The sequence below is a fragment of the Castanea sativa genome, chromosome 11 (assembly GCF_040712315.1).
Source record: "Castanea sativa cultivar Marrone di Chiusa Pesio chromosome 11, ASM4071231v1".
Taxonomy (NCBI): Eukaryota; Viridiplantae; Streptophyta; class Magnoliopsida; order Fagales; family Fagaceae; genus Castanea; species Castanea sativa.
Window position 1 is genome coordinate 58,164,434 of NC_134023.1, and position 27,535 is coordinate 58,191,968.

The following is a 27,535-nucleotide window of genomic DNA, read 5'->3' on the forward strand; positions in this document are numbered from 1 at the left end:
ACAAATTAGTTGAAATTTAAAAGGCCTTTTAACAAAAAATTGAGCCAAGCACAAGATTAAAATGAACGTAGAATATGAGACGAGATTGGAGATGAAGCATTTAATGGCATGTAACTAATAGGAATGAACAAATTGATATGACAAATTATATCAAACATTAAGGCTTAAAGTCCAAAATTGTAAACTTAAAGGTCAATTTGGTAGGAGTTTTTGTTTTTGTTTTCAAAACAGTATGATAATAATTTTCAAAAAATTGAAACCAAAACTAGTTTTTAATAAATTTTTATATTATACATTTTTGGCTCCTACTTTTAAGAACAATTTTCAAAATACCAAAAAAAAAAAAGAAAAGAAAAAGAAAAATATAGTTGGGAGACCATTTCTATTTTTGAATTTTTTTATAAAAAATAATTTACAAAAGTAAGAAATTACTTTTTATTTTATTTTATTTTAATAATGATAAAAGAATAGAGTTCACTTTTTTTTTTTTTAATAGAGAAATGCTATGTTCACAACAAATCTTAAGTGGTTAGTTGTTATGTTATTATTGGTTGTTATGGATTGAAAAAAAGTAATTCAAGTTGTGAATTCAAATCTATAATAATAATAATAATAATAATAATAATAATAATAATAATAATAATAATAATAATAATTGTAGGGTCAATGGGCTCAGTAACACGTATTGGGTTGGCCAAAAAGTATTTGTTGAGCAAATGGCCCAATCCGAGGACACTAAATGGTCCGAAGATATGTAAATGTCAGCCCACGAAGCAATGCCAAAAGGTAAAGAAGTGATATCTGGTCAGGCATATCTAAGAGAATGGTCCGAGGAGGAAGATGTTCTCGGCTATCTAAAGCCGAGGTAAAAGAAAGACTGGTTGACCTCCATCGACACTATTCTAGAAGATCCTATAGGTAAGGGTAAGCATGGTATATGTAGAATATAAGAAGAAGGGTGGTGGGATATTTAAGATAAAGCTGCTACCACTGCCACTGCGTTGAGTGCTCTGCAACTGCTTCTCTGGCCGCATTAATGGGGAAGTGAGGCCCGAGCATCAGGGTTCAGTTTTACAGCTACTTCCAAAGACTTGAGGGAAGGAGGATGGGACAAGTATCTAAATAAAGAATCTGATCCATGGGCAGGAGGTGATATAAAAGGAAGAGCAAAGCGCTCAGGAAAGGGGAGGAGAAACAAAGAGAAAAAAACACTGTACACTTCCAGATCCATAGTTGTAATCTATCTTGGGAAGAGATAATATAAATCATCCTCGGCTGGTGTCCGAGGAGAAATTTCTTTTATATAAACAATTCCTTGTGTGTATCACTGTGATCAAGCCCATCATTTTTTGTTATCTAATATCACTAGAACCTAGATTTCAAGCTCACTTTCTACAAATTTTATTGTATCAGGCCTTTTGGACCCTTCCCCTGCTCACTGTGGATTTGAAGCCAAATTGTGTCCCTACAATAATAATAATAATAGGTAAAGCTGAGAGAAAATCCAATTAGATTTCAAATTAGAATTAAATTAGAGTCTAATTTTACGTCATGTGTCCCATCTAATCTAAGTTTTTAAATTTTTGTGCCAAGTGAGTTAATTCAATGTAAAAATTGGATTTCAATTAGAGTTTAATTTTATGCCATGTGTTCCATCTAATCTAATTTTTTTTTAATTTATTTAAATTTTTGTGTCAAATAAATTAATTTAGTGTAAAAAACGAGAAGTCCAATATAAGTAAACCATAGAAATATAATTTTTGAATGATTTTATATTTATGAGCATTTTTTGTATAACTAAAAAAAATTCAATTTAATTAGATTCTAAATTGAATTTTAATTGAAGTTCAATTTTGCGCATGTATTCCATCTAATTTTTTAATTTTTGTGGCAAGTAAATTATTAAATGCATAAACAGAAGAGTCTAGATCTAATTAGATTCTAAATAATATATATGTAATTGTGATTGCTTTTAAATATATCTGTGCATATGCACAGAGTTACACACTAGCTATAATTAATAACAATTTACCACTTATGATTTGTTGTGAAATTGTTGTGAATGTAGCACTTTTTATTTTATTTTTTATAATGATAAGTTTCAAATTTGAAGTGTGATTTTTGTTGTTGTTGTTGTTGTTGTTGTTGTGTGAGTGTGTGTGATAAAGATAAGTTCCTTAACTTAAGAGACAGAAGAGTTTGGACAAATCTATGTAGGTACACCATTAAACATCCTTTCTACCATTTGCAAAATCCTTAATTTAGAGAATATTAGCCAAATAATAGATTCAAGTGTGAGACCACCATTTTATAGTTTGCAAAACAAAATTACTATATTTAAATCATCTTACCAAACAGGCCCTAAGGGATCAATGGTTTGGTTGGACTTTAAAATTAGTTAGAGGGATACATGGGTGTAGCCTATGAAGGAGTATTAGAATCAATTGGGATAATATTCTTTAGTTTGTGTTTTAAGGTGGGGAATGTCACCCATGTAAGGATTTGGCATATATATATTTGTGGTAGGAATCATTCGATAGAAAAAGTTACACCCTGATTTATACGCATGCTCAATGGACAAGAATTTCTTAGTTCATTCAAGGTTTTCATATTTAGTGTTAAATTACCGATTGTCTCAAAAGTTTAAACTATTAGGATATATAGCCTTACAGGAACTCAAGATCTTTTACTTTAATATCATGCTAAATTACTAATTATTCCAAAAACTTAAACTATTGAGATATGATAAATTTAATTATTTAGTCATATACTTTAAAATTTTGATTAAGTATGCACAATGTAACTATATATTGTGAAAAGAGCAAAATAGTCATACTTTATACTATTCATAAAAATCACAAGCTCAATCGGAATCAGTGCTAATTCATACTTTGTCTAATTACTCTTATGCATGGAGTCTTACTGGTAGCATTTCTAGTTAGATTTTACATAATCACTTCATTCTTGTGCATAATTCTTTTGTAATTCTTTTAGGTTTCATTGAGTTCATCATTGTGAATATGAAGTAATCTTGTCTTTTAATAAAATTTCTTTACCTACAGAAAAATTAAAATTGCCCAAAACTTAGAGGATCCTTTACATTTAACTTTTAAGTCTAAAATTTGAAATTATCCTTTCCAAACAAAGAAATCTTGACAAAGAGACAGGCAAGGAAAAAAAATCTCGACCGCAAGAACTACTACTGCCATATTACATGACTACATCCTTCAATACTTCTATGTAGTGTTATTACCTGCAACACAAATGACAAATGACAATCATGAAAGATATTAATCTTCAATCTATACAATCATTCGAAAAAAACCAACCGTACTCCAAAATCACATCACCAACAATCGCATTACCAACACAACAATTGAAGACAAAAATTGTGTCACATTACAAACCATATCTCATAATCACTTCAAAACTATAGTCACATTACCGATAATGTAATAAATTATAACAGACCATAAATCAAGCGCTATCCAAGAAGTTTCAATTTTATGGTACGTACCAAGAATCCAACAACCAATGAGTCCCAATCAATTCTTCAACAAATAAAGATATAACAAAACACCCAAATCAAATCAATAATCCTATAAAGGGCCAACACAAATTTTCTCGCATTATCAACCATCCTCCACGAACATAGTCGACAAGCTGTGTCCTATAATAAGCCATAACAAAGTGTGTTGTCCAAGAAGTGCCAATTTCACAGTACCAAGAAAAAATCAACCAATCAATTCTTCAACGAATAAAGATATAACAAAACACCCAAATCAAATCAATAATCCTATAAAGAGCCAACACAAATTTTCTCGCATCATCAACCATACTCCAATATTTTTTTTTAATAAGTAATAAGTTTTATTGATATTAAAAAGGGACACACTAGTACACAAGGAGTATACAAGGGGTCAACAATCAAGTACAAAAATTACAAGAATCAAGAAAATCAAGGAAATAGGTGAATGATTGGTTTTGCAAAGCAACCAACTAATCCAATAAATTTCTAAAGAAAAATAATTAGAGGTCTAGTATAGATCTCTCATTATCTTTAAAACACCAACTATTTCTTTCCCTCTAAAGACACCGCATTAAACAATGGGGGACAATTAACCATATATGACCATTTCAATGACAACCACCATACTCCATAAACATAGTCGACGTGTAGAAAGTATTTGTGTAGATGATAGTTTTGGTAAATAACTAAGCAATAAAAATTCACATTCCTGTAGCACTTATTCTTTAACACACATAATGAGAGAGATTGCATCACATAATTAAGTTCTAACTAATGGGGTAGAATGGGTACCATTAGAGGGAAGAGAGAAAATCATTAAACCTATCCAAGAAAACCATGAAAGGGCCATGCCAGGCTCTGTGGCAGGGATGTCAAATTGTTGGAGTCACTGGCTTGGAAACTGTAGTTCAGATATTTGGATTTGATTCCAGGCTGTTTGTTGTGGACTTTATGGACGAAACAAAATTGTCGCTCAGGATACTGAGAAGAAGTTAGTTGAGTTAAAAGATTTGTGTCAGCATAGTCTTTTTGATTGCTCTTGGTACTGGGGTTTTACGGATTGTTCCTTTCTTATAGAATTAATTTTTTTTCTCTTAGAATAGCCTCTTGATTTCTTTTCTGTTTTTGCTTTTCTGTGTTCATCATCATGAACACATTGTATTTTTCTTTTCTTTTTTTCATCAATTACTCTTATTACCCATCAAAAAATAGGAAACATAACAACAGTTCTCTAACATGGTTCAAGAAAACATAAAAATATAATCTATAAGACATATACTACATCTCCATCATATCAGTTCTCTAACATGGTTAAGGAAACATAAAAATACAATCTATAAGATATATACTACATCTCCATCATATCAATAGTTTTTTTTTTTTTGGACAAGTAAAAAAAAAAAAAAATTGTATACTTGTGTTTGACTAGTTTGTGTGTTATAGTAGTTTCCAGAATCTTTTTATTAAAAAAATTGATTAAATTGCTTTCCTTTTTGGCATAGAATTCCAATTCCTCTAGAAGTTGAATGAAAGAGTCCAACCAATAGCTTTGGTTCTTTTTGAGGGTGTGGTTACTTTCTTTAATTATGTCCAATTGCCTAAAGAAACCTATGTTGTGATTGCATACACTTACATCATCTTCCTTCTTTCTATCTAATATACCATAAAGGGGTCCCAATTACAATCCTATTCTATATTTATAATTCTATTCCAAAGTCTTCTCTGCAAAATCATAATCAATTTTCCATTGAAAAACCAAAAAAATTATTGCAAAACCATAATCAATTTTCCATTGAAAAGCCAAAAACATTATTGTAGAAGTAATACAAGGTCCAATTTACCCTCCTTGCCCCATTAATGTCAATAATCTTTCCACATCAACAAACAACCAAAGTGAATCAATAGACTGCAGTCTACTTCATATAATTCAGCTAAACAAAATTATACTTAATTTTTGGGCAAACAGCACTTATGGTCCTTAAAGTTTCTCCTAGTTTTCAGTTTCGACCTTAGATTTTTAAAAGAATTAAAAATTTGAAAAATAATCCAATTTGGTCATTAAAGTTTTCTCCATTATTCCATTTTCTTTCTTTTAATTAATACTTGTATTTTCCCAACATAAGAATAGAGAACTATACAACAGATTCAAGTTCAGAAAAGTTGACAATCTTATCCTCTTGTTTTGTTCCATGTCAATACCACGAAGCAATTATAAGCCATCATGGTAGTCACATGACACTTGTAATCCACCTAGACTACTAGTTTATATTTTTTAAACCGTTTTAGAAACTTGTTTTTAATCATAAACAGACCTGATCACATGAAATGTCAATGTCCAAATTAGCACATAGACCAAATTATCTGATTCTAAAAAATTTAAGGATTCTATTACTATTTTATAAACTCTAGCTAAATAGGAAAAATGAGGCAAACTTTAATGACCAAAAGTGGCTTTTGCTCATTAATTTCTATTTATTTATTATATTTTAAAAATATACCCTAAGGTTGTCAGTTGTCACTAGGGTCACCTCAGATCAATGCAACTCCCACACTCAATACGACATAACACATTTAATCCATAAAATACCCTAACAAAACACGACTCTACATTGATGCAAAACAATATGTTATGTACACAACACAGTATCAGAAGGCAACGGCTGATCATAGCAAAAATATTTTAGCATGCCTAATGAAGTGGAAAGTGAAACAAATTTTCATCCAGAATATAAATTGGCTGCGACAATTTCAGAATACAGAAAAAGATAATAAATTCAGTCTTCATTTACATTTACCATTTTGTTCTTGCAAATGACTCATCCCATCATCAACCAAAACCACAAAATCATATCTAACAATTTTGACCACTCTTTAGAGCATCTTCTTCCACCACAATGGGGATTTTGGCTACGATCAGTCCTCTGTTATTCGGGGGGCTATCCCTCAATGTTTAATGTGGACTATTTGACAATAAATAGGGGTGCTTTTGAGGGGACAGAGAGTACATCATTCTAGTTGATACTGTTTTTGCTGTGATTGTTGTATGATTGGATGGCTGTCCTGAGTAGGCTGTCTTTTTCCTTTTTTGAGGATTTTGTGGACTTGGTGTCTGTTTGAGAAGCGCGTTTTGCGCTCTTCACGTTTGCGTTTCCACATTTTTTATCCTTTATTTTTTAGTCGTAGTTGTTGACTTTTCTTCAGTGTACAGTGCACATCAATGAGTCTCGTGCACTGTTCACGAAATCCATAAACTTCACTTTTCAACAATTTTTTCATTAAAAATGAGTCTCATAATACTATTCACATATTTAAAAATTATTTTGCTACTATATTTTCAGTTTTCAGTTTTCAGCTGTATCCAAACGGACCTTTAATGTTATTTTTTCCATGTATTGAGGTTTGAAACTTAATATCTAAGTATAGCAACACAAAAATATCTAGTATATACCAAGAATAAAATAGAATTTAGGAATGTAAATGCTGAAATTTTGAGTTGAATTCTTGAATCGAGCCTTTTTACTTGCACTTTCTCTTCTTGCTCACTTTCCACTTGGAAATTGCTTCATTTGGTTTGTCAAGTAAGAAAAGATTCTCCACATAATTATCAGCCCAAGAATAACCTGGGCTTCTACAAAACCCCAAATTCTTCACCTGTTGGCTCTCAAGGTCATATGAACACAGCTCCCAACCAAGTAATAGTTCGTACTGCACTAATAAATGACCATTCTTCCGGAAACCTAACACTCTACAGAATCGCGTATTGAGGTCAATAGTGAACAGTTTAGTCCAAGAATCAACAACGCCATACTCTTTCATCACAAAAACAGAACAACGCTCGCCCATATACTCATAGCATATTAGAGAAAGCAATCCCTTGAATACCAAGATATCAATATCAGCCTCAAATTTGAAACTACCATTTGGCAAGGATATCACGCGGAAAACCTCATCACCCAAATCAAATGACAAAACTATTGAACCGAGGGCATCACACCGATCTGCAGCAAAACAAACAGCTCCATTTAAAGAGACTGCTGTTGATAGGGAACAATCTCTGATATAAACCCCAGGCGGATACGAGTCCCCACCACTCGTTATTCTCCAAGATCCCTCGTTAACAGAGAAAACCTCAACCAGAGGTTTTTTGGGGCTAAGATTTTTAGATTGAAATGCAATTCTCACCAGCTTATAATCATTGGTACTCGAATCAAACCCAAACGCTAGATAACATGCAAAAGAGGCCGTAACGGAAGGGTTGGGAAGGACAATAAATTTTCTAATACATGGATTCCAAACAATATAGCGGTCTTGTTCATAAAGGCAAAACAATCCATTAACGTAACCGACTAATTTAAATTTGCGACCAAAACTATTCAGCAACTCAAGTTCTTGAATTTGTTCAGATGACGAGTCATAATTGTCATTGTCTTCTTCGTGAATTAATTCGTAACCCATGTAGACATCCGAATACTTAATAATTAATTTGTTGGAATTGGAGTGTGATCGAGTGAGATTGGAATTGATGAAGGCAGGACTTGTGATTAGAGAGTTCCATAATTTGGATACGCACCTGAATCGGATTAGGGATTTCACGGGTAGTCTATGGAGGATCTCCAGCAACACATCGCATGGCAGATACTCCGTCATTCCGTATCTTTCTTTTTTTCTTTTCTTTTTTTCTCGGCTTTACCGAATTTAGAGTGTCGAGAAAATTTTCAATTTGAAGCACTTGTTGTGCGCCTTGTGGGTTGTTGTGACTTGTGCGTGTGGCTCTTATGTGGATTGCCAAAGTCGGTTTGGCTTTATTCTAGTGATAGTAGAAAACCAAGTTCTACTTGGTTTTGGTAAATACAATAAGATGCTTTATTATTTCTGTGAAGGAGTTAAGGGTGTATTTGGGACTTGGGTCTTGTGAGAGTGTTTTTGTGCTACTGTTATAAATTTCTGCTTCAGCATACTCTAAAAGTTTCAGCCTCCAAAGAATGGCCAAGTGCTACATGTAGATTATAAATTTCAAGATATGCAGTGATATCTAAGCTTCTAAAATCTGCTTAGAATGTTGCAGGTCATGGATTCTGTTATTATAAAGAAAATAAACTTTTTCCTATGCTTGCTACCTTGACTAAGTTCAGCAGGAAGTATCTATGCTTTCTTTTTAAATATTTTCCTTAAAATATTATTATGATTAACTTTATTACCACCATTTGTAAGGGATTTCAATTTTTTTTTTAAAAATTTTTTTTTTGTTGTGTTTATTCATCTATTGAGCTAAGTTGTTATTCATGCTGTAGATGTTTATTCAATTTTTTTAGAGTTTCGAAATTGGTGGGCGTTGTAGGTTTACCGGTGGTAAATAGAGATCTCAAGTTGACAGATTTGGTCAAGCTTATAGTTTCCATACTTTGACTTAGTTACTGACACATACTTTTTTATTTTGGTGACATTTTAGGTAAAAACCACGATAGTGCTTTGGACAAAGCTCCATTTGAATTTTGAAGAAACATAACTTTAACTAAATGAAAACAAGACTAATCTAGAACACAAGAATGGTATAATTCACCTCTCTACAAATTAAAGCCCCATACACATTTATCGATTGTAGACTCTTCTGTTGCCTATGTTGAAACATTTCATGAACATGGACATGCACATTTGCAAATTTTCTCCTTGAGTTTTGTCTAATTGAACATTTATTTGAACAAATACTTATTTTTGATAGTTTACATTTATATGTAGCCCATGAGATGACCTAGCATGGCGGGGGGGCTTTAAATTATTATGAAAACTAAGAGACGGTGTGATAGCCCATGAGAATCTGTGATCATTGAGGAAGAAGGATCTCATTCTTGATCTAAAGAGACTACTTGCTGACATAGTTCAATCTCATCTAAAGAATTACAAGTCAAAATTTAAAATTGTAAGACAGGCAGTGAGAAATAATGTTAAACATATTTTTCCACTCATTGTAACTTTATCCCTTAAATCTATAAAGAGAGCCAATCTATAATTATTTCTCAAAGTTTGCTTTAAGAGATTGGAAGTGGCGTATGGGCCTCAATGGCCAAGTATCATTTATGCCAAAGTAATATCGTTGATCATGGATCGCAAAGTTTGATCATTATTCTTCTTCATCTTCTTCTTTTTCTTTTTCCAAATCTGGTTAATGTAGTTGATGTGGTATAATTAAGCCCATATTAGGCTCTAAACAAAAACAGGCTTTCTTAGTCTTTTGTTATTTGGCCAAACTATAGGTGGGTAAATTGTAATTTTCCTTAATATATATATTAGGCAAAAAATTTTATATATTTAATTGTGATTATTCATAAATGTAATCGAGCAATGTGATGAGAAACTTGACATAACCAATATCATTAAAATTGCAAAGGAAAATCATTTAAATACCTTCAAATGTCCTGATCGAACTAATGTCCTCTATATTTAATAACACAAGCTAATAATAATAGCACAATTACAATTGACCATTTCCGTGCGTAAGCATGAGTTACATACTGATTTCTATATAATATACCATAAACATAGATCTTATTTTTTCCCTACAGCAAACTGGACCATTTAATAATCAAATAATACTACCCTATATTTGTTTGATCAGTAAAATAAAGCTTTTAAAGATAAAATGGGGGTCCTAATTACAATCCTATTCTATATTCATAATTATATTCCAAAGTCTTCTCTGCCAAACCATAATCAATTTTCCATTGAAAAAATTTGACTCTCAAAAAAAAAATTCTATAGAACAGCCAAAAAAATTATTGGAGAAGTAATACAAGGTCCAATTTACCCTCCTTGCTCCATTAATGTCAATAAAGTTTCCACATCAACAAACAACCAAAGTGAATTAATAGACTACAGTCTACTTTATATAATTCAGCAAAACAAAACTATACTTAATACAACATAACACATTTAATACATAAAAACCCCTAACAAAACACGACTCTACCTACAGTTACATGATTACAGCAGCTTATGTTTGGCATAATCCTATAGGCCATTGACTTTACATTGATGCAAAACAATATGTCATGTACACAACACAGTATCAGAAGGCAACGGCTGATCATAGCAGAAAATATTTTGCATGCCTAATGAAATGGAAGTGAAACAAATTTTCATACAGAATATGAATTGGATGTGACAATTTCAAAATACAGAAATAGATAATAACATCAGTCTCCATTTACATTTACCATTTTGTTCTTGCAAATGGCTCATCCCATCATCAACCAAAACCACAAAATCGTATTTGTTGGAGCATTTTAATATTAAATAATTAAAATGAATAAATTTTATAACATAAATATAAAGATGTGGGAGTGAATGTGGAAGATAAGGAGTTAGTGAAAATATTTAATCCCACATTGAAAAGGAGAGAGACTATTTTGTTCTTTTTAATTGTGGTGATTAATGGCCGGGCTAACATGAATTGTTTCAAATATTGGGCCAGATACGTGCGCAAGGGGGAGGTGAAGGGTGGAGGTGTCAAATTTGGAAATGAATCAGCACCTTGGATCCTCCTACTTGACGGTCTGCATCGGTTACAAAGTTTAGTCAACCAAGGGCTTGAATCTCCTTAAAGAGAGCGAGTGCCGCGCCTCAGTCTAAATGGTGTTGTGTAATCTCTTTCTTTAAATTAATAAAAAATTTAGAAGTATTATTCAGTTTCTCTTCGTGTTATTTTCATTATCATTGTGTTTGCACCAACAGTATTGAACAATTTTGACCACTCTTAAGAGCATCTTCTTCCGTTACAATGGGGATTTTGGCTACCACTAGACCTCTGTTATTCAGGAGGGCTATCTTTCAATGTTTAATGTGGACTATTTGGCAAGAAATAGGGGTACTTTTGAGGGGACCGAGAGTACACCATTCTAGTTGAAATTGTTTTTGCTGTGATTGTTGTATGATTGGATGGCTTCCTTGAGCAGGCTGTCTTTGTCCTCTTTCGAAGAGTTTGTGAACCTCCATTTGTTTTGATAGAAAACCTTGTATAAAGATAGTTTTCTATGTTTTCTATTGTTTGATAGCATAAAAAAAAAAATAAGCGTTAAAGGAAAACTATCTTTTGTCAACATAAAATTATGACTTATTTTTAGAGGTTGTTTTCCATTAAATTTTTTTGGAAAACAACTTTATCTCATAACAAGCTAAATAAGGGAAGTTAAGAGATTGCTTTTCAACTCATTTAAAGTTACTACCAAATATTGGAAAATGAAATAGTTTTACAGAAAATACTTTTTGAAAAATTACTTATTTTTTAGAAACCATCATTTTCTACGTTATTTTTGTTAGACTCTTTAGACTCTCTAATATACTGCATGTGTAAATGGGGTCTTTTTTATTTTTATTTTTATTTTTCGTTTTCTCTAAAATAATGAAATTTTGCTAAATTACCAATAAAAAAAATTAAATAAATTATGACTACTCTTTAGTTTTCTGTGTTTTCTATTGTTTGATAGCATAAAAAAAATAAGCGTTAAAGGAAAATTATCTTTTATCAACATAAAATTATGACTTATTTTTAGAGGTTGTTTTCCATTAAATTTTTTTGGAAAACAACTCTATCTCATAACAAGCTAAATAAAGGAAGTTAAGAGATTATTTTTCAACTCATTTAAAGTTGCTATCAAATATTGAAAAATGAGATAGTTTTAAAGAAAATACTTTTTGAAAAATTACTTATTTTCTAGAAACCATAATTTTTTACGTTATTTTTGTTAGACTATAAAAACTCTCTAATATACTGCCTATGTAAATGGGGTCCTTTTTATTTTTATTTTTATTTTTCATTTTCTCTAAAATAATGAAATTTTGCTAAATTACCAATAAAAAAAATTAAATAAATTATGACTACTCTTTAGTTTTCTGTGTTTTCTATTGTTTGATAGCATAAAAAAAATAAGCATTAAAGGAAAACTACTTATTTTGTCAACATAAAATTATGACTTATTTTTAGAGGTTGTTTTCCATTAAATTTTTTTGGAAAACAACTCTATCTCATAACAAGCTAAATAAGGGAAGTTAAGAGATTGTTTTTCAACTCATTTAAAGTTGCTACCAAATATTGAAAAATGAGATAGTTTTACAGAAAATACATTTTGAAAAATTACTTATTTTCTAGAAACCATCATTTTCTACGTTATTTTTGTTAGACTCTTAAGACTCTCTAATATACTGCCTGTGTAAATGGGGTCTTTTTTATATTTATTTTTATTTTTCGTTTTCACTAAAATAATGAAATTTTGCTAAATTACCAATAAAAAAATTAAATAAATTATGACCACTCTTTATATCCATTCAAGAACAAATTAAATCCAAAAGCCATATATTGAGGTTTGAAACTTAATATTTAAGTATAGCAACAAAAAAATATCTAATATATACCTGTTAGGATGTGTGCCCTTAAATCTTATTGTATGATGCTATGTATGACATTATGTATGACTTGATGTTGTAATTAATATATTTATTTTATTATTATCTAAAAATAATGGTAACAGGAATATTGAGATATTATCATAAAGTCCATGAGATGCATAGTATGTGATTTAGTCACAGAAGATATAAATCACAAGTTCTTTGTAAACTCAAAATTGTAGTTTGTAATCGATAATGAAATTGGACATTTCATCTATGAAGACTATAACATATCAACTAAGATGATTTGTCTTGATCATAGAAATGGAGATTTCTAGTTGGTATATTAATATGTTTTAAGAGTTAAGACATATTGAACTGGACCGCTGTGAGATTTATTATTCTCCTAACAATTGCTAAATGAATAATAAATCTCACGACTTCTATTTACATGAATTCTTAATCCTGAGAGGATAATGAACTTGATCATGAAATGTAACTTACTTTGATATATCAGGAGTGAGATCTAAAGTTACGATCAAAACCTCAGTATGTTGGGCTGCCACATTTAGTGTTGATGGAACATATATTCTCAAGATGGAACTCATTGTCTCTTAACGAAGATATAAAATATTCCCTTGAGATAAGTTTAATGAGTTTGGTTGTTCAAAGAGTTAGGCCTAACCACTTTAGTAAAAAGTTACTAAAGTATATATTTATGGAATTGAATTTTATAAATATATGATGAATAACTTAAATGGAAATTGAGATTTCTAGTTGGTATATTAATATGTTTTAAGAGTTAAGACATATTGATCTGGGCCGCTGTGAGATTTATTATTCTCCTAACGACTATCAAATGAATAATAAATCTCACGATTTCTATTTACATGAATTCTTAATCCTAAGAGGATAATGAATCTGATCATGAAATGTAGGTTGTTTTGATATATCAGGAGTGAGATTTAAAGTCACGATCAAAACCTCAGTATGTTAGGCAGCCACATTTAGTGATGATGGAACATATATTCTCAAGATGGAATTCATTGTCTCTTAACGGAGATATAAAATATTCCCTTGAAATAAGTTTAATGAGTTTGGTTATTTAAAAAGTTAAGCCTAACCATTTTAGTAAAAAGTTACTAAAGTATATATTTATGGAATTGGATTTCATAAATATATGATGAATAACTTAAAGGATTAAACCAGGTACTTAGGGAATTAAGATGTTGAAATCTTCGAAGTGGCAGTCTACTTTCATGACTTTGTATTACTATGAATATTTTATGAAGGGGTTGCATGTACAATAAAGTCTTGAGATATAATTTATAAATAAGGTCTAGAGTGCAACTATATTTTTATAGTGGTATTAAATATAGTTAATGGTAATTTTGGACTTGTCAAGAGTTGACAGAAAAGCCCAAGACCCATTGGAGCTAGTGTCTTATTGGTCCCACTCCAAGCCACACACTAAAGCCTAATTAGAAAGACCCAAAAGGTCAGTCCAATTAGATAATCAGTTAGATATAAAAGGAAAAACATACAGAATTTTAGATAAGTATGAGACACTATTGTGAAATGGTGTGGATGTGAGTATAAGACACTCTCTAATTCTCCCTTTGAAAACTGATTGAAAGACCACACTTCTTAGGCGTAAAGTGGAATTAGAGTAAAAATTAAAAGTATTCCCGAGTACTTCTGATCTTTTGTTTTGAATTTCACCGCACGAAGGTACGCTTTCTTGATCTTGAATTCTGAAATTTACATAGTACATGTTATCAATTACGAATGAAGTAGATCCGTTAATTTTCTGCTACGTATGTATTGTATGAGATGCAAACCATGTTTTTCCAACAATACCAAGAATAAAATATAATTTAGGAATGTAAATGCTGAAATTTTGAGTTGAATACTTGAATGAGGAGTATTTTTGGGAGTGTGATGAGTGAGATCGGAATTGGAGTGTGATCGAGTGAGACTGGAATTGACGAAGGCAGGACTTGTAATTAGAGAGTTACATGATTTGGAAACGCACCTGAATTGAATTAGGGATTTCTAGGGTAGTCTATGCAAGATCTCCAGCAACACTTCGTATGGCAGATACTCCAACATTCCTTTTTTTTCGACTTTACGCCATTACCAAATTCAGAGTTTTGAGAAAATTTTCAATTTGAAGCACTTGTTGTGGGCCTGCGGAGACAATTAACTTTTACTAACAAAAAATATTTTTTCCCCCTAAAAAAATTGAAATTATATGTGCATTGTAGGCCCCTACAAGTTCTTAAGTAAATAATACTAATAAGTAATATTCTTCCTTATAAAAAAAAAGTTACCTTATTTTTCTTTTTCTTTTATTTTCCTTTTCAATTTCAATAAAAATGAAAATCTTATTTCTTCAAAAAAATAAAATAAAATCATATCAAATTAGTTGAAATTTAAAAGACCTTTTGTCAAAAACACACCTGAGGTTAAATACATTTTAGTGAATATGAGATGTGATTGGAGACGTAGAATTTAATAGCCACTTAACGTAACAAATTAAATAGACGAAATATTGACATTAAAATTTAGGGTGAATGTCCAAAATTGTAAACTTCAAACATCAATGGGGAGGCTAAATTTCAAAATTAGTTAGAGGAATGCATGTGTGTAACCGACAGAGAAGGATTAAGGTAGATTGGGATAACTTTATTCACTTGAGTGAGGTTTTGCGCATGATAATTGGCATGGGAATCATTCTCTAGAAGAGTTGCACCCAAATTTATATGCCTATTCAGTGAACAAGGATGTTTCAATTAACTCAATCATAAATAGTCGATTAGATGGGGTGCGATGTAGTTGGAATGTGAGATTTGTCAAAAGGTTTTTTAATAAATTGGAATGTGAGATTTAGAAATTGGAGTCAATAAATTTTCTTTAAGATCTTCTCTACTCAAATATCCCTAAAAGGTTAGCCACCGATAGGATGAGATGAAAGTTCAAGGGGAGTGGTCATTTTAATGTTCATTCTTAGTATGAGGTTATTTGGGGTAAAAGACCTGAAGATGGACCTCATTTTTCATTTGAAAAGTGGTATGGGGGGAGGGGGGGTGTATTATGCACTTATATAAATGGTGAGACTGTGGACCATTTGTTGATCCATTTCATATGATTTATAGAAGGTAGTCTTTAGAGTTGTTTGGGATCCGATGGCTATTACTAGGGAAGGTAGATTGGAGGAATTAGTCCGAAAACATCCCTCAAATATTTGGAATTTTCACTCGTTATATCTTATGTAGCTATCATTAGAAATAATTATATTTCTTACTATACATTAAAAAAAAAAATACTTATGTTAAGTTGGAATCATTTGATGATTTGAACTAAGTTTAATTGGTCTCATGTGTAGGGTCTTACTAGTTGAATTTCCATTTAGATTTTACAGAATCGCTTCATTCATGGGCAATTCATGGGCAATTCTTTTAGATTTTAGGAATGTAAATGCTGAAATAGAATAAAATACTAGTTGAATACTTGAATCGAGCCTATTTACATGCACTTTCTCTTCTTGCTCACTTTCCTCTTGGAAACTGCATCATTAGGTTTGTCGAGTAAGAAAAGATTCTCCACATAATTATCAGCAAAGGAATAATATGGGCTTCTACAAAACCCCAAAGTCTTCCCTTGTTGGCTCTCAGGGTCATATGAACAGAGCTCCCAACCAAGTAATAGTTCTTTCTGCACTAACAAATGACCATTCTTCCGGAAACCTAACACTCTACACAATTGCCTACGACTGAGGTCAATAGTGAACAGTTTAGTCCAAGAATCGACAATGCCACACTCTTTCATCACAAAAACAGAACAACACTTGACGCCTACCCAACGCTCGCCCTTATACTCATAACATGTTAGAGAAAGCAATCCCTTGAATACCGAGATATCAATATCAGCCTCGAATCTGAAATTACCTCTCGGCAGGGATATTGCGCGGAAAACCTCATCACCCAAATCAAATGTCAAAACTATTGAACCCCGGGCATCACAGTGATGAGCCGCAAAATAAACAACTCCATTTAAAGAAACCGCTGTTGAAAGGGACCAACCACTAATATAAACCCCAGCCGGATATGAGTCCCCACCACTCGTTAATCTCCAATATCCCTCGTTAACAGAGTAAATCTCAACTAGAGGTTTTTCGGCGCGAATATTTTTAGATTGAAATACAATTCTCACCAGCTTATAATCATTGGTCCTCGAATCAAACCCAAACGCTAGATAACAATCAAAGGAGGCCGTACTAGGGAAGGGCAATAAATTTTCTAATACAGGGATTCCAAACAATATAGCGGCTTTGTTTATACAGGCAAAACAATCCATTAACGTAACCGACTATTTGAAAATTGCAAAGAAAACTAATCGGTAACTCAAGTTCTTGAATTTGTTCAGATGAGGAGTCATTATTGTCATTGTCTTCTTCGTGAATTAATGCGTAACCATGTACAACATGGGGTGTAACATCCAAAAACCTAACGATTAATGTGTTGGAGTTGGAGTGTGATCGAGTGAGATTGGAATTGATGAAGGCAGGACTTGTGATTAGAGAATTCCATGATCTGGAAACGCACCTGAATCGGATTAGGGATTTCAAGGGTAGTATATGCAGGATCTACAGCAACACGTCGTATGGCAGATACTCCGTCATTCCGTATCTTTCTTTTTCTCTTTTTCGGCTTTACCGAATTCAGAGTGTCGAGAAAAGTTTCAATTTATAGGACTTCTTGTCGGCCTTGTGACCGACAATATATATTTGTATATTACTGTATCCTGTTATAATTAGGATTTCTAATTTAAGTATTTTTTTAATCCATTGTAATTAGGATTTCTAATTTACGTGTTTGTTGTTATCCCACGAAAAATTAGAATAAAACAAAGCATATATATATATATATATATATATATATATATATGTATATATATATATTTGAGAATTGAGAATGAAAGCATACATATTGTTAGAGTCTCATCTATATTTATATTTATATATTACTAAAAGTTAAAGCGTATCATTTATTTTTGCTACGCTTTAGTTGAGCTACGTCATTATTCAGCTCATCTTTTTATTTTTTTGTTAATTTATTACCTTTTTAAAAGAATGCAAAATATATGATGACTATACATATTCTCTTGACTTTACACATTCTAAATAGGCTTAATTCTTTTGCTTTGCTACATATTCTTCTAACTTTACTATATATCATGACTTTACATATAGTATATATATATACCAAGGCAGTAAATATAGTATACCAAGGCAGTAAATATACACAAAGAGAACCAATGATGATGCTAGACCTTTTGGAATCACTTTTCCCTAATTTCAAAGTAGCCTCACCAAATAAGTTACAACTTCAAGGAGAAAGTATATAGTGTTTCAGGGATTCCACATCAGCACTTAGTTGGTGTTTCTAGGCCCAATAAAAAAGTGACATCTGTCTAAACCTTATACACCTCAGCAACTCAGGTTACATTAAACAAAAAGACAGAAATCCCTCTAATTTTCCCCCCATCCCGCCACTCTTCCTTTTCCCCTTCTCCAAAACATAAAATTTCATCTTTCTCTCTCACTCTCTCTCTGTTTCTCTCGCCGCACTGTACCACTTCAGTCACCACTCACTATCACCTCCATCTTCCCTCTCTCAACTCCAAACCTTGACAGTCGCTGCCTAGTATCGCCGGTCATCATCAGTTCCGACGAGACTGACCTTTGTCTCGTCGAAAAATGCCCTCTCTCTCTGTTTCTCTCGCACCACCGTAGCACACCAGTCACCAACACCTCCATCTTCCCTCTATCAACTCCAAACCTTGACAGCCGCTACCTAGCATCGCCGATCATCATCGGTCTCATCAGAAAACGCCTGAAATTGTCTCTCCGTTGTTTCCAACCACAACGCCGAAAGTTTTCTTGCCGCTTTCAAATCTGACTTTGCAAGAAGGTTTCTCCTCACTCTTTTTCATTTTATTTTCTGAATTTTCTGTTTACATACATGTCCTGATTAAAAAAAAAAATTTGACAAATACATTCTTTTGTAAAAAGAAAACTTGTACTGTTTACTAAAATGCTTAGTGAGGATGGATACACTAATAATACAGTAAAAGGTTTTTTTTTTCTTTTCAAAAAATTGTTCTTTTGGATTAGATTAAAAGTGGTTAGTATGATGTAGTTTTATAAGCAGAGAAATAAAGCTTATTTCTTTGTTTATTAGTTGATTTAATGTATTTGATGGTTGTGCTTAATTTTCAGGTATTATTTATTTGTTAGATTTTCTTTCTTTCTTTTTCAGCTATTCATGTTAAAGATGATTTCTTTTAGATGCATTTAAGTTTGCAATATGTGTTGGCTTACTTGGAATTTTCACAATTTTTTTCATTCCTTGTAATGGTTCTTTTTTTTTTTTTTCATGGTGCAGGGATGGATGCAATGCTTTTGTTCTGTTGTTTTTGCTGAAAGAATTGATTTTAATAAATAATTTCGTCCTAAAAGTCTCCTCTGAGGTATTTAATCTATCTTTTTGTCATTTTTTTAGTTTAAGTCTTTGGTTGATTTATTATGAAAAATTATGATATTTGATAATTGGTATAAAGCCAACTGGAATTTCAATGTGTTTATGGCTGAGGACTAGTGGGTGGCTGGTAGCAATTCTTTTTTATGACTTTACGGTGATTTATGTATATTTATAGTCATCTTTTCATGATGTTTATTCAATATATCTTTTTTTCCATGATTAGGTTCGACTAGTCATGGATTTTTCAAAAAATGATTTTGTTGCTGTTGGGGACAATGATAAAAGGGAAAGTTTTGAAAATGTAACTTTGGGTGAATGTGATGAAATTAAAATTGGAATGCAAGTGAGGTCTGAAGAAGAAGCATATAACCTTTATAATCAGTATGCTTTAAAAAGGGGATTTAGCATTCGAAAAGCGGTTAAACGAGAGTATAATGGTGTTATTAGGCAACGAGAATTTGTGTGTTCAAAACAAGGTTTTAAAGAGTTTGAAGACCCTTCTAATGTTAAAAAGTATCATAATTTAGATGTAAGAACGGGCTGTCGTGCTAGGATCCGGTTTGATGTAAAAAATGATATTTGGAGTGTTTCACACTTTAATGACACACACAATCATGAATTTGCAACTCCAGAAGAAAGATGTAACTTGAGATCAGGAAGGAAAGTGCTACCTGCTCATGGGAATATAATTAGCACAATGGTTAGTTCAGGTATAAAAGCAACAAAGTCTTACTCATTTTTGTCAAAAGAACTTGGTGGTGCAAATAATGTTGGGTTCTCTAGGCGAGATTGTCATAATTTTGTGCAAACAAAAAGAAAAGAAATTATGGAAGCTGGTGATGGGCAAAGTATTATTAATCATTTCAAAGAAAAACAAAGTGAAGATCCAATGTTTTTTTATTCGGTGCAAGTAGACCAAGATAATAGAATTGCAAATTTCTTTTGGAGAGATGGTAGATCAAAATTAGATTATGACTCTTTTGGGGATGTTGTTATATTTGACACCACTTATCGAACCAATAAGTGCAACTTAATTTGTGCACCATTTGTGGGAATCAATCATCATTGGAACAATGTTTTGTTTGGTTGTGCTTTTTTATCAAATGAGACAACTCAGTCATTTATTTGGTTGTTTGAGACTTTTTTGGCTGCAATGGGAGGTCGACAACCAAAATCTATTTTTACAGATCAAGACCAAGCAATGGCAAATGCTATTAATATGGTTTTCAATGAGTCTCGTCATCGATTGTGTTTATGGCACATTAGTAAAAATGCTCAAAAAAATCTTGTTGGAATCTATGGTGTTCCAGATTTCAATCAAAGATTTAATCATTGCTTATATGGTGGGTGTTCAAATGAAACGGAGTTTGAGTCAACTTGGAGCAAAATGATTGAGATGCATAATTTAAAGGACAATACATGGCTGAATAGGTTGTACCAAATTCGAGAAAAGTGGTGCCCAACTTTCAATCTCGATTTCTTTTCTGCAAAGATGAAGTCTACCCAAAGAAGTGAGAGTACAAATAGTGTTTTTCATCAAATTATGAAAGCATCTATGTCTCTTATTGAAGTTATTAAATTTTATGAGGAAAAGGCAACACAAATGCGACAAGATGAAATAAATGAAGATTTTCGTTGTAAGAATGGTGCACCTGGGAAAGTTCATAAGCATGGGGGCATTTTAAGTCATGCTGCTAAAGTTTATACTCTTGCTTTGTTTGGAATGTTTGAAGATGAGTTTGATTTAGGTATGGGATTGAATTGTGTTGAAACTAATCATAGTGAGGATAACTTTACATATTCACTAAGTAGTGGGGAGTGTAGAAGGATTCATATTGTGCATTTTAACCGGGCTGAATTAAGTATTTGTTGTGATTGCAAATTATTTGAGACTTTAGGGTTGTTATGTTGCCATGCTTTAAGGGTTTTTCTTGTGAATAATGTGAATAATATACCCGACAAATACATATCAAGTAGATGGACAAAAGATGCCAAGAAAAGGTTGTGTTGTTCTATCGATTCATTTAAATCAAATGAGAAATCTACTCATGTATTACGTATGAGCAACTTAAGTCTTTTGTGGTATAAATGTTGTGATATGGCTGCATTGAGTGATCATGGGACCAAAATAGCAATGGATAGTCTAAGTGAGCTATTATGCAAGCTTGAAAAGAGTTCAGGAGATACAAATAAGATGGAAGATATTGGTAAAAAATGTCCTCAAGATCTCATACATGATGATGATGTGCAACCTTGCTTAGATGGTAAGAGACCAATCCTTGATCCGCCACATGTGAGAAAGAAAGGGATAACCAATTTTAGAATAAAAAGTCAACTGGAAAAGAAGCAAAGAAAAAAGAAAGTGAAAGATGCAACCACTTCAAAAGCTCCAAAAGCTATTTCTATGGTACATGGTAAGTACAAAACTAGCACTCAAGCTTTCTTTTTCTTATTTTTTGCTTGTTAAGTTTAACTGTATGTTCTTACTTTCTCTTCTTTTTTTTTTTTTTTTTTTTTTTTTTTTAAAGAAAATGTTCAATCATCATTTCTTCCCCCGGAGATGTCTATTGTTAATCATGTGGTTAGCTCTACAACAACGCTTCAAGATAGTATGGTACATAGTAAGTACAAGACTAATATTTCAATTTTTATTTTTCTTATTTTTGCTTGTTGAGCTTAATCATTTGTTACTGTTTTTATTTTATATAGAAGATGTTCAAACATCATTCTTTCCCCCGGAAATGTTTGTTGCTTATCCCATGTGTAACTCTACAAGAATGTTTCAAGAAAGTACCTCAATGTCACACTTGAATCAAGTACATTCTATAACCTTAAACTTTTTCTATTAGAGGGGAAGAAGCTTTAATATGTGCTTTTGTTTATTTTTTTTTTACCCTAATATTGTTTTCTTTTTTTTAGGGCCCTACTAAAAATTTCTGAAGTATGAAGAAAAACTCTTTTGGATGGTATTTTGGACAATATACTGCATAGCTCATGGACAGCATCTTTGGACAGTTTTTTGGACAGCATTTTGGTCATTATTGCACAGTGGAGGAACCTCTTAGATAGTATATTTGACTTGAAAATTTTATAGATAACATAGCTGAAAATTTGAACAAGTAATTGCTTAGCCAAACACTAATTATAGCTGTCATTTTGTCAAGCTTTTGTAACGAATGAAATTACTCAAACATGATAGATTTTGTATATGTTTGAGTAACTTCTAGTTAAGGACTAATTATATGCAAATGATCAAAGTTTTTAATGCAAGAGTACTTTTTATTCTTATATATTAGTTTCTATATGTGCATGGTGGAGGAATTGCAATGCTAGATTGTTGCAGGTGTTATATTATTCCAGTTAAGGGAATGATATAGTGAATGACAATATTTTGGTGCTAGACTTTTTTTTTTTTGTTATTTTGATAATGTAGTGAATGGCAATATGTTGTTACACCTAAAAAATGTTGATTAGATGATGTATTTATATGGGATTTGTAAACTTAGGAACCAGACTATTTTTTTTTTTAGATTTCTTACAGGGGGAGAGAAGGGGATTGTTTTTATGTTTCCAGGGTTGTGTTTACAAGAAGACTTTTAGAAGCATGGCAGGTTCATTTTGTGTGTGAAGGTTGTTGACACCACTGCTACTACAAGGGATGGAGAAGCAAGGGTTGCTGCTACAAGTGCTGGAGTTGCTGCTACAAGTGCTGCTGCTACAAGTGCTGGAGTTGCTGCTGTTTTATGTAATCCACATACATTTAGTGGTGATAATTTTGGAGCTTTAGGTGATATAGTGTATGTACCTGCAAATATTTATGGATTTTTTTTTTCTTTTGTTGGTCTTTAATATAATTCTGCAGCTTTGGAGTATGTACCTGCAACATTACTATGTTGCTACATCAATAGCACGGAAACTCTTATGGGAATACCTATTTTGTCAAACTTGAAAATATGTCATTGCAAATTGAAATACTTATTCTATCAAAGCTTGAGCAAGATTTTTTTTCCTGGACACAATTCTGGAATTTAGATTATATATTGTGTTGTTGTTTGCTGTAATACCTATAATTTAGATTATATAAAATGCAACTTCCTTAATCAATGGTGCTGTTTGTCTTTGGTACCCAATGATTATATAAAGGTGAATTTTCATTGAATCAAAAGCTTACATAAAAATAAATTTTCATTGAACCAAAAGCTAACATAAAGATAAATTTTATAATACATCACTATTATTGGCATCAATATTCAAAAAGTTACATCAAGGTAACAACATATAGGTGCTTTTGTTTTGCCAGCATACATAAACACACCAAAACAAACTACAAAAAATAGCCAAGACCCTATTGATGCCTACTTCAGCTGCTTCACAACTATTTTGTAATTATCCATAATTATCTTCATCGCTTTAGTGAAAAATCTTACATAGTTGACAACCCCCTACAATAATCCAACAAGAAACAAAAATTTAATAATTAGTATAGCCAACAACAATACCAGATTTTTTTTTTGGATAGGTAAATAAAACTCCTCTGCCATTATGATGAAAAAGTACAAAGAAAAAGACAAAGCAGGCAATGTGCTAAGAAACATAAAAAATAGCAAACTAATATGTGGGAATACAAACTGTGTGATATCTTGAAGAGTGCAGAAGTAAAAAAACTCAACGATGGAAAACCTGGATATCATGTTAGAGTTAGAATACAAGGATCATTAACTGAACTTTTTGCTTATAAAACATTGTAAATAGTTTGAGCCATTATTCAAGTGCAGAAGATACAATAGAATAAACTAAGAAAAATGGTCTAAACATTTATCTTCTCAATTGAATTTCAGAAGAAAATATGTTGGTATTATAGAAAATCATGGCTGAAAGAATAAGTGAAACGAATGTAAGTATATGTCTAAAAATTTCACATCTAAACAGACATGGAATTTTACAATCACAAATAGTATATGTCTAATCAATAAAAAAATTTCCCATTCATCCATCTACATGTTAATCTTGTATTATGTTGTAAAAACATTGAAAAATAAATAACATGGCATATTATAGCGGACAGGCATTGCCAGTTTACATCTACTCAGTGTACGATATAAAAAGGAAAGCTAGACAAACTCACCCAACCAATAGACTGATTAAAAATAAACTCAAAATCTAAACTATTTTTTTATTCATAAGGAATATAGAAAACAATACTTTAAAAGAATCCTTTCAATGTAAACTAGTAGCTAATTGCCCTGCATTCATGGCTAACCTGGACAAGTAAATAATCAGATCCAGCAAAGTTTATTCAGTCTCATGCTATACTCATATAGTATACCAAGGCAGTAAATATACACAAAGAGAACCAATGATGATGCTAGACCTTTTGGAATCACTTTTCCCTAATTTCAAAGTAGCCTCACCAAATAAGTTACAACTTCAAGACATAACTCATTCATGTGGACTGTGGATGATGAAGAAAGTTTATCAACACTGGTTAAGACAAGTGAAGGGACATGATGGGTGAAGTTGAACCTGATTGGGGGAAAAAGGTACTCACCACTGTATTCAACAATTCCATCAGATTAGCACTTATCCTATCATCCAATAGAGGAAGCAATAAACATAGATAACCAGTGTTTTAAAAAAAATTTGGACAATGTAGAACAGGTTATAGCTAATTTTCATCACTAATCTTAACAAAAGCAAGATAGATATCCAAATAAAAGCTAAACGCATCACAAGTTGGGCCACATTTTATGTCTACACATGCTCTTTAACTGGACTTAAACTCAAAAGACATGCATCTACCTAAAGTTCATATCTTCTCTAATTTAGGAATTTGCTAACAAAAATGGTAGAACTGACTATGGAATACAAGTGTTTCTTGATATCCAAATCATTAGCTACAATGTACCCGAACAAACATGGTGACCTTAACACATATCATTCTGCTGTAATACCTCAAATTTGTAGAAATATGTCACAAACCCATTATAAGTAGCATAATATTATGCAAGAATTATTCTTAATATTCACAAAAAATTTAGTAAAATTATGGACTATGCGAAAAAATACATTTTGGCCAAATATAAAGTTACCCACAAAAGAAAAATGGCAAATTTGACATGTATGGGAAAATTATACAAGAGAAAGAGAGCGACATGGGATGTGAAAGCACCGGTTTTGTCATTGATGTTTGGTTTCTCTGTTTCTTCATCTCTTTGAGGGTCGAGAGCTTGGATGGGAATCGTGCTTTTGACCGTTGTCCTTGAGAACTCAAGTGAACTGGGTTCTTGAAGAAGAAGTTGATTGTACTGGTTCTCTTTGCAAATTCAGGTGTTAGAAGCGGCAAGAAAACTTCTGGCGTCGGTGGTTGGAAACAACGAGAAAGAGAGACAGTTTTGGGCGTTTTTCTGACGAGACAAAGGTCGGTCTCCAGCGACGATGCTAGGCAGCGGTTGTCAAGGTTTAGAGTTGAGACTTGAGAGAGAGAAGATGGAGTCATGGAGGTGCTGGTGTGCTCTAGTGGTGTCGAGAGAAACGGATAGAGAAAGAGATGAAATTTTTTTGATTTTGCGAAAAGGGGAAAAGCAAGAGAGGGCGAGTATTAGAAAAAAATTTCAGCAGCAACGCTAGGCAGTGGCTGTGGAGCTTTGGAGTTGAGAGAGAGAGAATATGGTGGTGCGGTGAGAAAAAGCAGAAATTTTCAAAATTTCTGAAGAAGGGGAAGAGGGTTTTGATTTTGCTGAAGAAGGGGAAGAGGATGTTAAAGCGGGGCTTCAAAATTTTCAGGGGTATTTTTGTCTTCTCAGGTGTATAAGGGTGTAGTATGCTGATCTGTTTCTTTTAGACAGATGTCACTTTTTTATTGGGCCTAGAAACACCAACTAAGTGCTGATGTGGAATCCCTGAAACACTATATACTTTCTCCACTTTTCCACCACCTTATTAAATCCATTTTAACCTCAATTCAGCACTACTTCAATTCTTTGATCTCAACTCCTATTCTCTCTTTATTGATTTATTTTCTTTATATATTACAGTTGCCCCCCCTCCACTTCTACACAATCTGACGAAACACCATCGGACTTAGTAATGCTACGGTCTTTTTTGCTCTTCTTCAATCAACCAGTGCAAAAACAAAAGAGACATATTGAAAAAGATATCAATCTTTAGACCCGATTTTTTGTCAATTATTTTTCTTCTTTTTGTTAATAAAAACATTTTAGTTGTCACCCATTCGCTTTTTTATCCCATGTGGAATGTCGATAATTTTTTTTTGGTTATTGTTGCATGACATATACTTAATGAAATTTCTTGTAGATGTGTGGTAGCAAGTAATCAATGGGGAGAATACTTTTGAACGCTATTTCTAAACTTGGGCACCCTATTCTCCTTTGAGCTTCAAATGTTTTTGTGGCATGTAATGGTTGGGAGAAGTTTCTTAAGTTTATGTCCATAAATGCCATCTATATTGCATGAATTACAGGCTTACAGCTCCTTACGGTGAGAGTTTTGATTTTAATATTTTTGTCTCTATTGCTTTTGTTTCTATTGGTCACATTTGCATATGAACTTTCTTTTTGTTGGGTTTTTTTTGTTGGGTTTGGTTTACTTTCAGTACTTTTTAATTAGAAGTCGCTTTTTATTTTAAATACACAATAGCAAGTAATTACAAGAATAAGATTGAAGGGGAAACAGACCTGCTTTGTTAGTAGTAGAAATAAGATGTTTGATGTGGGTATGTGGGTTTGCAACGTTCAATAGTTGTAAAACTATATTTTACACTTTTTGCATAATTTTATAGACATGACTTGAAAAGCGAAAAAACTATAAAAGTTTCTAATTATAAAAATAAAAAATGACCAAACCAAAAAAAATGACCAAACTATACAAGTAATTTTTTTTGTTGATGAATTGCAAGATTTTATTGAAGGAAAAAAAAAAAAAAAAAAAAAAAAAAAAAAAAAAAACACAACGGGGGGACAATTGCCAACAGCAAAAGAACCAAAAAATTTGATTTGAAGCAACCAATGTTCCTTTTAAACTAATTTATAAATGTTTTGTTGTTGGAAACAATCAAGCTCAATCA

At 32.2% G+C, this 27,535-nt stretch overlaps 2 protein-coding genes, 1 long non-coding RNA gene and 1 pseudogene across 4 annotated transcripts; 1 reads left to right on the forward strand and 3 right to left on the reverse strand.

Annotated features, from left to right (window-relative positions):
- Nucleotides 1-7,045: 7,045 nt before the first annotated feature.
- Nucleotides 7,046-8,176, reverse strand: LOC142614896 (F-box/kelch-repeat protein At3g23880-like). Its single transcript, XM_075787536.1, has one exon. It carries the CDS (start codon nt 8,174-8,176, stop codon nt 7,046-7,048), a length of 1,131 nt encoding a protein of 376 aa, XP_075643651.1.
- An 8,259-nt stretch (nt 8,177-16,435) lies between these two features.
- On the reverse strand, nt 16,436-17,591 carry LOC142616799 (F-box/kelch-repeat protein At3g23880-like; annotated as a pseudogene).
- Nucleotides 17,592-19,687: 2,096 nt separating this feature from the next.
- On the forward strand, nt 19,688-23,401 carry LOC142616800 (protein FAR1-RELATED SEQUENCE 5-like). The gene is made up of 3 exons (XM_075789577.1): nt 19,688-21,859; nt 23,083-23,253; nt 23,315-23,401. Exons 1-3 carry the CDS (start codon nt 19,688-19,690, stop codon nt 23,399-23,401), a joined length of 2,430 nt encoding a protein of 809 aa, XP_075645692.1.
- Nucleotides 23,402-23,658: 257 nt separating this feature from the next.
- Nucleotides 23,659-26,155, reverse strand: LOC142617855 (uncharacterized). Of its 2 annotated transcripts, none has more exons than XR_012841070.1 (2): nt 25,622-26,155; nt 23,659-23,894 (listed from the first exon to the last, which is right to left on the reverse strand). It is a non-coding gene; the product is annotated as an uncharacterized LOC142617855 (long non-coding RNA). The 2 variants fall into 2 exon arrangements; XR_012841071.1 differs by having other exon boundaries at nt 25,605-26,155.
- Between the last annotated feature and the right edge of the window lie 1,380 nt (nt 26,156-27,535).

Excerpts from the sequence above, each read along its gene's own strand:
- LOC142614896 (XM_075787536.1), bottom strand. The coding sequence starts at position 8,176 with ATGACGGAGTATCTGCCATGCGATGTGTTGCTGGAGATCCTCCATAGA.
- LOC142616800 (XM_075789577.1), top strand. The coding sequence starts at position 19,688 with ATGGATTTTTCAAAAAATGATTTTGTTGCTGTTGGGGACAATGATAAA. Across the intron at positions 21,860-23,082 it reads CTCCAAAAGCTATTTCTATG|GTTGTTGACACCACTGCTAC; the intron begins GTACATGGTAAG and ends TTGTGTGTGAAG. Across the intron at positions 23,254-23,314 it reads CTTTAGGTGATATAGTGTAT|CTTTGGAGTATGTACCTGCA; the intron begins GTACCTGCAAAT and ends ATAATTCTGCAG.